Source organism: Myripristis murdjan, chromosome 9, assembly GCF_902150065.1.
Source record: "Myripristis murdjan chromosome 9, fMyrMur1.1, whole genome shotgun sequence".
Taxonomy (NCBI): domain Eukaryota; kingdom Metazoa; phylum Chordata; class Actinopteri; order Holocentriformes; family Holocentridae; genus Myripristis; species Myripristis murdjan.
In genome coordinates, this window is record NC_043988.1 from 37,239,535 (window position 1) to 37,255,483 (window position 15,949).

General features: G+C 46.0%; 1 protein-coding gene across 1 annotated transcript in view; it reads right to left on the reverse strand.

Annotated features, from left to right (window-relative positions):
• Positions 1-158: 158 nt before the first annotated feature.
• The window catches only part of LOC115364844 (zinc finger MIZ domain-containing protein 2-like), a 27,024-nt gene continuing 11,233 nt past the window's right edge, over positions 159-15,949 (reverse strand). Inside the window, 19 exon segments of the mRNA XM_030059480.1 lie at positions 159-893; positions 4,676-4,888; positions 5,038-5,231; positions 5,386-5,693; positions 5,919-5,987; positions 6,221-6,288; positions 7,216-7,373; positions 9,009-9,114; positions 9,792-9,923; positions 10,023-10,101; positions 10,361-10,502; positions 11,347-11,536; positions 11,737-11,826; positions 11,946-12,064; positions 12,262-12,415; positions 13,308-13,494; positions 13,496-13,548; positions 14,439-14,598; positions 14,828-15,036. Of these exon segments, the coding sequence (XP_029915340.1) occupies positions 786-893; positions 4,676-4,888; positions 5,038-5,231; positions 5,386-5,693; positions 5,919-5,987; positions 6,221-6,288; positions 7,216-7,373; positions 9,009-9,114; positions 9,792-9,923; positions 10,023-10,101; positions 10,361-10,502; positions 11,347-11,536; positions 11,737-11,826; positions 11,946-12,064; positions 12,262-12,415; positions 13,308-13,494; positions 13,496-13,548; positions 14,439-14,598; positions 14,828-15,036 (2,739 nt within the window). The 3' untranslated portion in view covers positions 159-785.

Here is a 15,949-nt window from a genome sequence, read left to right on the forward strand (position 1 = left end):
CACACACACACACACACTGTCCTGTGCTGTGATGGAGGACCTATCCCGAGTGTCTGCAGGACATCGGCTCATGTTTTACATCCTGAAACATTTTCTGATTTTAAACTGGAAGATTGTGGACGCGACGCCGCCTCGCCTGTGATTGGCCGGAGGAAACAGACAGCAGACGCCTGACAGGTGGAGAACAGCTGTTTTTGTTTTTTTGTTTTTTTTTTTGAAGAGTTACAGTGTTTTAGAAAAGTTTCCCTTTAAAAGCGACAGTAGGTTCAGCCGGGACAGCAGATTCAGGTTCTCAGGGGCCAAAGTGGCTGTGAATGTAGTTTTTCCACCGTGGGACGTCCCATCCTGAGCCCCGGGACCTCAGTTTGGGAAACGCTGCCACTGAGGGAGGAGACTGGTTGTTCTAACGGGGAATGGAGGATGAAGGATCGATACATTTTTCCAAAGATAAAAAACAATAAAATAAAGTCACCATCAAGTTCAGAGTCAGACATCAAAGATTTTCTCATTTAAAAGTTTGTTGGTTTTTTTCCTCGTTATCTGTCCGTCGTCCGCCCCGCCCCGCCCTGCCCCGCCCCGCCGGCGGCCATGTTGGAGCCGACCAAGGGTGGCCATGTTGGCGGGTGAGGAGAGTTCATATTTTACAGGAAGTCTCTTTTCCCCTTGTGTGTGTGTTTTTTTTTTTTTCTTGGAGGTGTGTAAGCATATACAGTGTGTGTGTGTGTGTGTGTGTGTGTGTGTGTGTGTGTGTGTGAGTGTGTGTGTGTGTGTGCGTGTCAGTGTGTTCAGTTGTTCTCGAACAGCGACAGCAGGTCGTCGTTGTTGTTGCTGGGCAGATCTGGAGGTCCGAGGTACGACAGCAACTCGTCTGGGTTGGTCAGCTCCGGCAGCAACTGCGCACACACACACACACACACACACACACACACACACACACACACACACACACACACACACACACACACACACACACACACACACAAACCCTGTAATACTTCATAATAATACTGTAATACTTTATAAAGCTTTATGTTTTCACGTTGAACCGAGTCCTGCAGGTTTAGGCCAAAACACAAACTGACACACTGCACTAGAGTGACGGTAGAGTGACAGTAGAGTGACAGTAGAGTTGCAGTAGAGTGACAGTAGAGTGACAGTAGAGTGACAGTAGAGTTGCAGTAGAGTGACAGAGTTGCAGTAGAGTTGCAGTAGAGTTGCAGTAGAGTTGCAGTAGAGTTGCAGTAGAGTGACAGTAGAGTGACAGTAGAGTGCCAGTAGAGTTGCAGTAGAGTGACAGTAGAGTGACAGTAGAGTGACAGTAGAGTGACAGTAGAGTTGCAGTAGAGTGACAGTAGAGTTGCAGTAGAGTTGCAGTAGAGTGACAGTAGAGTGACAGTAGAGTTGCAGTAGAGTGACAGAGTTGCAGTAGAGTTGCAGTAGAGTGACAGAGTTGCAGTAGAGTTGCAGTAGAGTGACAGTAGAGTGACAGTAGAGTTGCAGTAGAGTGACAGTAGAATAACAGCAGAGTGACAGCAGAGTGACAGCAGAGTTGCAGTAGAGTGACAGTAGAGTTGCAGTAGAGTTGCAGTAGAGTGACAGCAGAGTTGCAGTAGAGTGACAGTAGAGTTGCAGTAGAGTGACAGTAGAGTGACAGTAGAGTTGCAGTAGAGTGACAGTAGAGTTGCAGTAGAGTGACAGTAGTGTGACAGTAGAGTGACAGTAGAGTGACAGTAGAGTTGCAGAAGAGTGACAGTAGAGTTGCAGTAGAGTTGCAGTAGAGTGACAGTAGAGTGACAGTAGAGTTGCAGTAGAGTGACAGTAGAGTTGCAGTAGAGTGACAGTAGAGTGACAGTAGAGTTACAGTAGAGTTGCAGTAGAGTTGCAGTAGAGTTGCAGTAGAGTTACAGTAGAGTGACAGTAGAGTTGCAGTAGAGTGACAGTAGAGTGACAGCAGAGTGACAGAAGAGTGACAGCAGAGTTGCAGTAGATTGACAGTAGAGTGCCAGTAGAGTTGCAGTAGAGTGACAGTAGAGTGACAGTAGAGTTACAGTAGAGTAACAGTAGGGTGACAGTAGAGTGACAGTAGAGTTGCAGTAGAGTGACAGTAGAGTTACAGTAGAGTTGCAGTAGAGTGACAGTAGAGTTGCAGTAGAGTGACAGTAGAGTTGCAGTAGAGTGACAGTAGAGTTACAGTAGAGTTGCAGTAGAGTTACAGTAGAGTGGCAGTAGAGTGGCAGTAGAGTGACAGTAGAGTGACAGTAGAGGGTTTTCACCGACGTCACGTTCTGGGCGCTAACCCGGATGCGCGGCCATATTGGAGGTACTGGATGTAAACAACTGAACGGACTGCAGTGGAGACTCGTGCGCTCGGTACAGTTTAACCCTCATGTGACCCCTGGACATTTTTGTCCATTTTCAAAATTCAAAACTCCCTCACAGACAATCACCATCCTCACCAGAGCTGATTTTTGGTGAGGGGGTGTCATTCTGGGTCATGGATGTGATAAAAATGCATTACAGGGTCAAATAATGGATTTTCATGCTGAAAGTTGGGATTTTCAAATTTAACCCCAAATTACCCCCTCTTGCCAAAAATCACCCCCCTGTGACCTTTTGGTGGTCACTTTATAGAAATGGACATTTTTGTCCACTTGAAGGGTCATGGATGTGACTTTTTTGAAGGGTCATTCAAGTGAGTGTAGCCGTGTCAAAACAACAGAAAAGCTCATCAGAACGCCTCCAATATGCAAAGGCATATAGGGATGGACTTGGACCACAAGAAAAGGCACGATATTTCAAGAAATTACGCATTAAATTACGCATTAAATCCTACAAAGGTTTGGAGGCCTATAACCAGACGGTGTGTGGACGGGTGAGGGAGACGCAGTACCAAGTCATCAACAAAAATCATCGGTCAAATGGTCAAACAAATTTGATTCTATTTATTGTCTTTTTATTCTCCCCTGCACTGAAAGTACTGAGCCCTAATTTCGTTGCATTATTGTACTGTAGGGGAGACTGGGGTAAGATGAGCCATTTTTCATATTTAGGATCACTACATCAAGGCAATCATAGTTTTGTCGCTAACAAACATATCTGCCTATATTTCAGGATGTTGTGCATCTCTTCAAACAAACAGAATGAGTGTAAACATAACTGTTTCCATAATATAGCATGTCCAAAAAAAGTGGTCTCGTGCCACAACTTACCCCGTGTATGGGGTAAGTTGAGCCAGGGAGCGGGGTAAGTTGAGCCGTATCCCTACTCCCCCCGCCCCCACCTTCCTCCCCACCTCCATCCCACCCCTCCCTCACCTTCTCCCTCCCTAAATAACAGTCACTTCTTCACATTCATGTGTATTTTTTTTTATTAAACACAATTCAACAGGTACACTAAACAGCTGTTTTAACATGCCTTAAAGTGCGCTTTGGAAGAGAACATTAACAGCTGTGTTTCTGGAAAGAAAACACTAGAACACTAGTTTCTTGGTGTCCTTGCTGACAGTAAGGTCAGTTATGAACATATGAACGGAACACATTTGGTGGCTATGGCCACCACTGGCCGTGGCCCCATTCCCCCATGCCCACCAGTGGCATGGGGGCATGGGGGAGGGTTAATATTTATTTAATATTTTAGACATATAGGCTACAGCCAAAATACACGTACCCCATACACTTAATAAGTAATTAATATTTATTATTTTATTTATTATTTAATAGACATAGGCTACAGCCAAAATACACTTATTAAGTGTATGGGCCTCCGGCTCAACTTACCCCTGGCCAAATGGCTCAACTTACCCCAGAGCTACCATTTTGACTTTTTTAGTCCCCACAGCTAAAATGGTGCACTTTTATGCTAGTTTATGACCTCATGTTGTAGCTCATAGATACCACAACTGATGTATAAAACAAATTTAAAATGACCTGTTTTGGTTTTAACGCAATTCTCATGAAACTGATGATAGACTAAATTCACTTTTAAGAGTAAAAAATGTTTTTTTGGAAATAAATGTCTAACCACTTTACCCATGTGGTTCTTACCTTCACAGACTCCATGAAATGATGCCTTCCTCCTAAATATTTGGTCACATGATCAATATTTTTTATCGTTTCCTAGCAACAGGGGGTGGCTCAACTTACCCTTTGGCTCAACTTACCCCAGTCTCCCCTATATGTTTGTGCAATGACAATAAAGATATATCTATCTATCAACGTCCTTTGTGTTGTTAAGGCCAAAATAAGTAATGCAGTAACGTCCTAATCATCCTAACTTTAACTGTATGATGTAATTCCGACACTCAAGGTGTAGCCAAGTGACTGTCAATCTTTTTTTTATTTTTAATTTCAAAGACCTGCAGTTTGCTATCTACACTGTGCACTATCTGAGTTAGTTTCATAGTGTTTTATTCGATCACACAAAAAACACACACTTTTGGAAGTCGGTAATATTCCAAATGTTTTTCTCTGTCTGATCTATTGGTACGTCCTGAAACACGGCAATAATTAACCATTTTTCTTGACGACGTTCGGGATCAGCTGTGTGTGTATGGTTTGTTGTGGTACGGAGTGCCTCCAATATGGCGGCTTGCGGACTGCTGACACGCGGATGACGCGTCGTGAAAACCCTCTGCAGAGCGTTGTTGTTCTTGTTCTGGCTTCTGGTTTCTACTCACGTCCAGGGAAGCTTCTGGAACCTCCGCCCCCCCCGGGCCCCCCAGCCCGAAGGAGCCGTCGCCTTGGAGACGGGGATTCTGGTTGCTACGCTGCATCATCTGGTTGCCCGGGTTGCCGCCCCCCAGGTGGGAGTTGCCATGGAGACCCTGCGGCTGCTGTTGGGAGAGAGGAGCACCATGGGAAGTGGAGTCCAGACGGCCCGGGAGAGACATCTGAGAGGAGAGGAGACGAGGAGACAAGGAAAGGAGGAGGAGGAGAGGAGGAGGAGGAGAGGAGACAAGGAAAGGAGAGGAGTGATCAAAGCGAGGCCTGATGGTTTCTCATCACAGGTAAAGGTTGTGCTGACGGCGGCGCTCTGTACCTGTCCGGCCAGCGGGTGGGGGGGGGGCTTGTCGGGGGTGAGCAGGGAGCTCGGCAGCTCGGCCTGGTAGGACAGAGGAGGAGGGCCGGGGGAGGAGAACTCCCCCCCGACGCCCCCCACCCCTCCCACCCCAGGAGTCCCGGGAGCGGCGGCGAAATCGGAGAAGCTTCCAGACGGACCGGAGAAGGACGGAGCTGCAGGACAGACGGGAGACGGTCACGTGACCAAACACTCGCACGTCACATGATAACAGACGGCCAATGACAGAACAAAGCTGCTTCTCATGTGTTTGCATAATCTGGAAAACTCCCCTGCCTGAGGGACTCGTGCTGATCCGCTCACGTTTACCTGTGGCGGGATAGTCCGGTGTGCTGCTGCTGTTGTTGCCGCCGCCCCCTGTGGGCAGGGAGGGGTACGGCATCGGGGAGGAGGAGGCGGCGGCGGCGGCGGCGGGCGCGGAGGAGGAGGAGGAGGGGGAGGGACCCAGAGAGGCGATCATCTCCATGACGCTGGGCAGCACCATGTGGCTGGGGCTGAGCGTCCGGCAGCGCTTCAGCACCGGCCCGTCAGACTCCTCCTTCACATGCAGGTCGGGCTTCACCGGCACCGGCTTCCAGCTGCACACCGGGTCGATGGTGATCTCCTCATACTCCGAACTGACAGACAAAAACAAAACAAAAAACAAAGTTGGACGACTAAACTGCCAAACTCTGCAAACTCATTTCCACAGAGCAGGAGTTCAGGTTCATGAGTTCAGGTTCATGAGTTCAGGTTCATGAGTTCAGGTTCATGAGTTCAGGTTCATGAGTTCAGGTTCATGAGTTCAGGTTCATGTGTTCAGGTGGTTTATAAACGGCACGTGTAAGCGGCTTGTTTCTTACTTCTGCACGTAGATGAGGATTCCCAGCATGTACTGATCCACCTCCAGCCCCTCCAGCAGAGCCGTTTTACTGCAAACACACAAGGTTTTCCCGCTTACACAAACACATCGTTTTGGTGCATTTTATTTTAAATAGCTGTCACATAAACGTGTCATTATTCCACAACCTCTCACAGACAAATCAAACTTTCAGCTGGAACACAGACACATTACACAGATTAACTGAGTCATTTTCACTGAGCGGTCTTGGTGTGTGTGTGTGTGTGTGTGTGTGTGTGTGTGTGTGTGTGTGCGCAGACGTACTTGCACACAGGGCATCTCCACGTTCCTCTCTCACAGTTGAGCTGCAGGTACGACTCCAGGTCAAAACACTGCAGACAGACAGAGACAGGAGGCTTATTCCAGCTGAATAAACTCAAAATCACACTGAAGATAATACTATTTGCAGACGACAGTCTCCTCTTCATCACATTATTATTGTCTGTCTCTTGGCTCCTCTGTCCTGGGTCTTGTGACCCGGCCATCGATGCCTGCCTGCCTCTTTAAAGCACAAAATGCAGCCTCCAAAACTCCATTTTCCTGCAGGCAGTGACTTTCAGGGCCTCTCAGATGCTGACAGCGGTGCTCAAGAACAACACTAAAGAACAGAATCCATCATCCTTCATGTTCCTTATGATGATGGAAGCTGCACCCTCAGCCGAGCTGCTGGGAAAAGAACCCACAAAGACAAACACTGCAAACCAAGAAGAAACGGTTATTTCATAAAAGCCGGTGAAACGGCGAGAGAGGAAAAGGAGACGGCTGGAGTTTGATACACAAACCCTGACGTCTGTTCTGATGTTTGCCGAGGAGCACGACTCGCCACGCAGACGCACAAAAACGTTTTACATGTAAAGAAAGTCTAACAAACTCTGGACATGCAGCAAATCACCAGGAGAGCGGTGAACACTAATACTGAACAACTTGTTTTTGTGAAGTTTGATTCTTCCTCAGCTTCATGAGCCGGTGCAGAGCCAATCACGTTCTCACCACCATCACAGAAACCTGTTTTAACCAGCGCCTAGTCAGCACTTTCCCTGTCTTTCTGCTGTCGTTAAGCACACTGCAGCTACAAAACACTGAGATTCTTGAAACGTGAGAAACAAGTCGTGCTTTCAGCTTTTCAGTCTTGCCCTGTTGGGAACAAATCATTTCTGTTGGTTGGGTTAAATTCTGTACTTGCTACTAGTTGACCAAATACATTTCAAGTTCTTTTTATTTTTAAATGCAGCGATGTGCTGCCTGGCCGAGGCTCTGACCTGTATGTGCCTGCAGTCGTGGCCTCGCGCCGGCAGCTGGATGCGGCGGAAGGTGATGGGACACTTGAGCGAGACGCGGATGGCCGTCTGTTCGACGCCGTCCTCTCCGTTCAGGCCGGGGGTCCCGGGCACAGAGCCGCTGCTGAAGTTCCTCTTTACTGAGAGACAGAAACACTTGAGGTCAGCACGCAGCGTTTATACCTCACCGTCAGGCTCTGCTGCATCATGGAGGCAAACCCCCTCGATTTCTTCCAAAATAACGGGGGAAAGGCCGTTAGCAGATTAGCTAAATACACTACTCACAAAAAGTTAGGGATATTCGGCTTTCGGGTGAAATTTCAGGATGAACCTAAAATGCATTATAACCTTTACAGGTGAACTTCATGTGACCTTCTGTAAACTTTTGAATGCACATGTCCAACTGTTCAGTGTTTCAGTACTTTTTGCACAAGTTGCTGTTCTCTAACAAGGAGTTTAACGGCAAAATTCACATCAGGTGTTTGATGCTCCAGCTCATCGAGGTCGCATCATTAGGGAACGGCTGCTGGAGACTGGGGTACCTCAGATGGAGTGGCCTGCACTTTCTCAGACCTGAATCCCATAGAAAACCTATGGGATCAGCTGAGTGGCCGTGTAGAGGCTCGGAGCTCTGTACCCCAGAACCTCAATGTCCTGAGGGCCGCCCTTCAAGAAGAGTGGGATGCCATGCCTCAGCAGACAATAAGTCGACTTGTGAACAGCATGAGACGTCGCTGTCAAGCTGTAATTGATGCTCAAGGGCACATGACAAGTTATTGACACTGACATTTTTTGTTGTGGTATATCCACCACTGTTGTTGGCTTTTGTTTCAAGAAATTGTTTGAGATGAGGAAATCACCAGTGTATGCTTCTACTTAAATGCCCTACTTTCATGATATAATATCACTGTAGCGTGAACTTTTTACATTTTCCATAAATTTCACCCTAAAGCCAAATATCCCTAACTTTTTGTGAGTAGTGTATGACTGGGACATTAAAAACAGCCCACCCCAACAAACCAAACCTGATTTAACAGCAACCAAAATGTCTCTGATACCAGGGTCTCTTCAGGTGGGAGTCCACAACATGAAAAGGTCTGACAAAACATCAGCTATTCTCTCTTACATAAATTATTACTGTAGTTATTGTTAGCCTGACTGTAAATGACTCTTGTTATTGCTGATGGTCTGTATTGATCAGTGAGCCGAGCTGCTTCCTGTTGGTGGGGTTTGGATGGAGGCTGTGTGCGGCTGGCAGGGAGCCAAACCACACAGAGCCCAGGTCTCTCCTACACCCACCCTCAGGATGCTCCTCATGGTCTTTAATGAGGGGGATTTAACAAGAAATGTTCAGGAAGTGTCTCAGTGCAGCTCCAGAATTACGACTTCCTCCACCGTCACCAGGTTTGTCGCTGGCAGAGACTTCAGACTCTGCGCTGCCCTCTAGTGGCTTTACTGCTCAACGCCCACGCCGACATGAAGGAGGCGTGGAAACATGAGGGCAGTGACGGGGACATCGAACGAAACATGCATTTACTTTAAAAAGAGCAGAAACCATGAAGTGCAAGGGCACAGACAGACAGGCAGACAGACAGGCAGGCAGGCAGACAGACAGACAGACAGACAGACAGACAGACAGACAGGCAGACAGACAGGCAGGCAGGCAGACAGACAGGCAGACAGACAGACAGGCAGACAGACAGACAGGCAGACAGACAGGCAGACAGACAGACAGACAGACAGACAGACAGGCAGACAGACAGACAGGGACTCACTCTTGGTCACACAGTGCTCTGCAGGCAGCAGCCTCTTCTTCATCAGGCCCTGCAGCACCGAGCGAACCGACGGACGATGAACCAGCTGCAGCACAAACAGGTGAGACTGCAGAGAGACAGACAGGGAAAGAGAGACAGACAGGTTAGGTTTCAGTTAACTGGTAACAGATGAGAGTGAAAGCTGCAGGGTTAGGGTTCGTGTGGCGCAGGGCTGGGCGACACACACCAACATCACCAAACACCTCCATACTGACACTGTGATGATGCTTTGACCACATATTCACACACTGAATACTCATCAGTGATATGGATATAACAGAACGGCTATAATCCATTCAGATTATTACGTTTCTTTACTGTGATGCAGCCTCTAAAACCAGGAAACAACATTTAGGACATAACAAACTATTCCAGCCTCTGAAATCCCTCATCATATCTAGATTCATATCACACTGTTGGTAAGATATCGATATGTCGCCCAGCCCTAGCCTGAGGAGCAACGTGACATCATCAAATGTCTTCCTCAGTCGAACCAGCAGCCAAAACAAACCCAAGTATTGATTTGATAAATAAATTGATATGAACAGAGGAGGAGAAGGTCTGAACATCAGAGTCTGTGTTTTTACTGTTTCAGTGACAAAAAAACATTCACTGATCAAAATTATAACCAAATCTATTAATCTATTATCTAATCATTTCAGGACTAACGTGTGTGTGTGTGTGTGTGTGTGTGTGTGTGTGTGTGTGTGTGTGTGTGTGTGTGTGTGTGTGTGTGTGTCTTACACAGCAGCAGGCGGTGACAGTGATCTGGATGGTGTTCCTGCCCGGCTGGCAGACCTGCTTCAGGTACAAAGGCTTATGGGAAGTTTTATTGTCGCCTCGCTCGATGGTGAGAGGGGTCGCGTTGACACTGACCTGGAGGGGTGGAGGGGTGGGGGGTTATTATTGATTATTGATGACTGATTAAAACAAAAGCAAAATGATGAAATGCTGCTGTTTGGAGGAGGGAGGCACCTGGACGGAGGCGGGCCAGTTAGTGTTCATCTGCCGATCCTCGTGGTGGTAACACTTAAACTGCAGCTCCAGGTCCGGCCTGACACACACACACACACACACACACACACACACACACACACACACACACACACACACACACACACACACACACACACACACAGAGTCAGCATATCGTCCTGGTCCATGAGGATCATTCTGGGTCCCCACAAAGAAAAAAAGCTACTTTTGGCTCATTGGTTAAAGCTAAAATGATGATTAGGTGAAGGTTAGGTGTGTGTGTGTGTGTGTGTGTGTGTGTGTGTGTGTGTGTGTGTGTGTGTGTGTGTGTGTGTTACCTCATCATCAGAGTCTTGTACACAGAGTCTCTGAGCTGGAACACGTGGTTGCTCACGGCCAGGTTGTGCTCTAACCTGAAGGGCTCCAGGACCACGCCGTCCCGCACCGGGAAGGTCAGCCGCAGGTCATCGCTGGGGTTACCTAGCAACCAGGAAGTCATCGGATGAGAGACCCGCCCCCTTACAGCGGATATCCTGATGAATTATCGGATTATTTTGCGGAACAATAATCTAGTTACGTTAAAACATATATATTCATATAAGTGAGTAACACATATATTTATATTTATAAAACATGTTTAATGTGATTGTTTTAATGGATGATAATCTGATTATTTTGTTGGATGATAATCTGGTTATTTTACAGCATAATGTGATTATTTTAATGGATGATAATCTGATTATTTTGTTGGATGATAATCTGGTTATTTTACAGCATAATGTGATTATTTTAATGGATGATAATCTGATTATTTTGTTGGATGATAATCTGGTTATTTTACAGCATAATGTGATTATTTTAATGGATGATAATCTGATTATTTTGTTGGATGATAATCTGGTTATATTACAGCATAATGTGATTATTTTAATGGATGACAATCTGATTATTTTGTTGGATGATAATCTGGTTATTTTACAGCATAATGTGATTATTTTAATGGATGATAATCTGATTATTTTGTTGGATGATAATCTGGTTATATTACAGCATAATGTGATATTTTAATGGATCATAATCTGATTATTTTGTTGGATGATAATATGGTTATATTACAGCATAATGTGATTATTTTAATGAATGCTAATCTGATTATTTGGCTAGGTGTTCTGATTTGAATCATTAATCTGAATAATTTTACAAAGAAAACTACTTCACTGCAGATTTGTTGTATCTGTCTATGATTTACTGTTACAATACAAGAACTGTGTGTGTGTGTGTGGGTGTGTGTGTGTGTGTGTGTGTGTGGTGTGAGAGAGTTAACCTGTAGGAGGGGGCGGGGCCAGGCTACCCATGTTGGGCTTGATATCCGGCAGGAAGGAAGAGGGTGGCGGCTTGATGTCACTGTTGCTAGGCGACATGTAGGGCGGGGCCATGGAGCTGCCAGGGGTGATGGGAGGGGTCGGGTTACCAGGGAGGGGGGAGCTGGGGTAACCTGGCAACCCTCGTCCCGGCTGGTGGGGGCAGGAGAGAGAGAGAGAGAGAGAGAGAGAGAGGTTAACTATGGATTTTTATATTTCGATTAATTCTGAGCAACTGCCACCACACACACATACACACACACACACACACACACACACACACACACACACACACACACACACACACACACACACACACACACACACACACACACACACACAGTCTGCCTCACCCCTGTGGGCTGGTTGAAGGAGTTGTAGGCTCCGGCACCCCCTGCTGGTAAAGTATTTAAGCCACCGCCCTGACCGTTAAACTGGTCCTGTTGGACACACACACACACACACACACACACACACACACACACAGAGGTTTAGGTTAATAAGAAGTCTTGCTCTCATTGCATTGTGGGTAACATAAGGAAATCACAGTCACATGACTGACCTTGTAGTACTGTGAGTTGGGGGGGCCGGAGGGGGGGTACTGTGGGAGGGGCATCTTGTGGCTCTGGTAGGAGGGGGAGGAGCCAGAGCGCTGGGGGGCGGGGCCTGGACCACCAGGACCTGTGAATGACCACAGAGAAAATACAGCGTGATGTCAGACATGTCAGCGATTACCCACAATGCCGTGCTGGGATTTCCAACATCTGGTCTCAGGCTGGTTCTCTGATAACGTGTACCTTATTTTGTTAAAAACCAACCTGAGATACCACTGTTTCACTTCCAATCTACAGTGTGTGTGTGTGTGTGTGTGTGTGTACCTGGGTGATACTGCATGCCTGGGGCCGGGTATGAGCCGCCGTGGTTCCCTCCACCTGAACCGGGAATCGACCCGGCAGCTCCGGCGGGACCGGACAGGACGTTCACGCCAGAACTGACAGGAAGTCCGAACTGCTGAGACATCGCTGGAAAAGACTGAGAGGAGGAGAGAGAGAGAGAGAGAGGAGGAGGAAGGAAAAGAAGGAGGACACAGGAGGAGGAACAAGGAGAGGAAACAGAGGAAGGAAGGGAGGAGGAGGGAGGCAGAGGAGCGGCGTGACATTTACAAACAGGAAGTAACAGGACGTCCAGTGTGAGGAGCTGGAGGCTGAAGGAGACAGGAAGTGACCGTCACCTCTTCCTGAATTCAGTTTAACACAAACCCTTCTCTTTTCTCAGGCTTCTGTTTGTTTACTGTCTTTTAATGCATTTACATTCACCTCTGTGACATGAACTGATGTCATTGATTTGTTGTGATTTTTTATTATTTGAGTGTTGTTTTATTGCACAGCACTTTGGTGAACTCCTGCTTCATAAATGACTTGATCTGACTTTCCATCGGCTCTTTTTTACTTTATATTCTCTTTATTTGGTGTATCGTGTCATTATCTGCTGCTCCAACAGCACGAATGTGATGTAAAAAATGTAAATGTAAAATAATGTTATGTAATCTGATTTGATATAATCCAGTCTAACATATTCAAAAGTTGTTTTATCTAATCTGAACCAGTCTAATCTGATCTAAAATAATCACTTTTAAAAGATATAATCTTAACTAAAGAAACATGATCTAATGTAATCAATCAATGCAACTGAACCTAATTTCATGTAATCTGATTTGATCTAATCTTATCACATCTAATCTGATGCAGTCTGTTCTGATCTTATCTTGTTTGATCAGATCTAAATCAAGTCTGATCCGATATGATATAATTTAATGTGATATGTTCTAATCCAGTCTGCTCTAATCAAATTGTATCTAATCTAATCTAATATAATCCAGTCTGATATAATCTAATATAATCTGATTTCAGGTTGTGGCGCTCACCTCAGAGTTGTAGGGGCGTTTGAGGCCTTGTGGGGGCCTCAGAGGGCCTTGCTGGCCCGGGCCGTAGTTTGGGTGCTGGGCGACCCTCTGGGGGCCCCCACCAGGCCCGTACATGGGGCCCATTGAGGGGGGGCCCCTGGCAGGTCCCGGGCCGGGGCCCATTCCTCCTGGGGCCATGCCGGGGGGGGCCGCGGGGCCCGGCATGGGCCATGAACTGGTTGTTATAGGGTGGACCTCCCATCTGAGACACACACACACACACACACACACACAGATTAAAATGAAAGCAAATGAAGGGCAGCTGAAGTGGACGGAGCTGCTCTCAGTGTAAACAGGAAGTGATGCTGCAGCAGAGACTCCAGCTGACTGAAGTGCTGCTTGTGTCCAGCAGAGGGAGCAGCGACACTCCATCCTCATCATGCAGAGAGCAAGAGCCAATCAGGGAACCCACACGGCCTGTCAGAACCTCGCAGGCCGCCGCCCACCAGGGTCCACCGACCAATCACGGTCCTGCTACACATACCGGTCTGGAACTTTATGTCTCTTTGTCTCCTTCAGTGGAAACTTTGCTCTGAGCTATGAAATAATCCATAATAATCCAATAATCTGTCAAATAAACTGAATCTGCAGCGCTACGATTAGTGTGAAGGTGTTTCCTGTGAACTGAACAAGCTCTTACACAACACGCCAACCAACTACAGCAGCCCAGAGGGGACAAAAACACATTGGAATACTTGGCAGTTCAAAGAAAAAAAAAAGCTGGGTAATTAAACACATACTCCTAATTATGAGGGATTTAATTTTTAAATTAACGATAATCAGATTACTTAATTACATGGCAATCTGATTATTTTACAATATGATATTCTTACTATTTTACTGGATGATATTGTGATCATTTAAACAGATATTCTTATTTTGCTAGATGATAAACTGATTATTTCTCTATATGTTAATCTGGTAATTTCACTATGTAAGTATTTCACTAGAACTACATGACATCCTGATTATTTTACCATATAATGATCTCATTATTTCACAACATGATATTCTGATTATTTCACTAGATGATGGACTGATTATTTCATTAGATTATCATCTGATTATGAAGTGGAGATGTCCCGCCCTCACCTGTCCGTAGTTCATTTCCTGGTTGTGTTTCTCCTGGATGGCGGCGACGGTTGCCGTGGCGGTGGCGGTCGCCGTGGCTGCAGCAGCGGCGACGGCGGCGGCAGCGGCAGCCTGGGTGAAGTCAGCAGAACCTCTGGAGGCGCCGGCAGAGGACGGGTAACTGCAGAGAGAGGACACCGAACGAATCATCCAGTTAATGTGTAAAGCAAAGCAACAAGGAAAGTGTGTTTACATCTGGAGCCCAGGGGCCCAGGGGCCCAGGGGCCCAGGGGCCACTTCCACTTTGTCCAGAGGGTTAATGTAAACATGTCCTGGCCTTCAGGGGCTTAATCCAAAGATTAAGACAGAATGGCTGATGAATCCAAATGATGACTTATCCTTGTCCTCACCTTCCTGTGTAGCCCCCCGGTCCTCCGGCGTAGCCCCCGCTCCCGCGGCCGTACATGCCCTGGTTCAGGTAGCCCTTGCTGGGCTCGGCGTAGCCCTGCTGGCCCAGGTAGCCTCCGGGCCCTGCGGCCATGCCGGGGCCCCCGGGGCCCTGCAGCAGGGGCCCCCCACCAGGGCTGGCCCCGGGACCCATCACCCCTCCACCCAGACCCTGAGACACACACACACACACAAACACTCATGTTACACGGCAGGTTTCACTTTAAGACACGTTTACAGAGTAAAATAAAAACAAAACCACCTTCCAGCAGCAAAAGAGCAGGCATGTCAAACAAGATTATTATTATTATTAATGAAAACTGACAAAGTAAAGAAAACGAGGTGTGAAAACATTTTCGTTAACTGAGATAAAATTAAAAATGACACCTTACAAAAGACAATAACTGAAACTATAAAGTTTTTACAAAATTACAATAAACTAAAATTGTAGGGAAAATGTCTTTAGTTTTTTATTTTATTTTTTATTTTTTAGTGAAGACATTTTGTATTATTTTTTCCAAAAAATAAAAACCAAACTGAACTACACAACCTGCTTTAAAAACTAAGTCAAACTAAACTGAGATTTAGTTTAGTTTCAGTTTATCTGGTTGTTTTTTTTTTCAAAAGTCAATTCATTTTTTAAAATGATGGTTGGTGGAGGTTTTATTATATAATGTTTTTTCTGAAAAAAAAAAAAAAGATTAAAACTAACACAGAAGCTGATGGGAACTAATCATTTTCAATAAATTAAAACTAACCTAGGAAACATGCTTTAAAAACTAAATAAAACTAAACTGAATTTGTGAAAAAGTGAAAATGAATTTTAAAATAAAAACTAATGACAAATGCAAACTTATAATAACTTTGGTGTCAAATTACCTCCAGTCTCTTTTTGTTTTAATATTACTTGTGAACGGTGAACAAGGGCGAACAAAGAAGCAGGGCGTCTGACCTTTAAAATCCAAAATGTGTGGCTCTTATTTCTAGCAGCCAAACTTTTTGGGACTTAAACCTTTTTCAAAAAACTGACGGTGATGAAAGTCAGCGTGAAAGGAGCTTCAACAAGTGATTTTAAAGAGGGTACG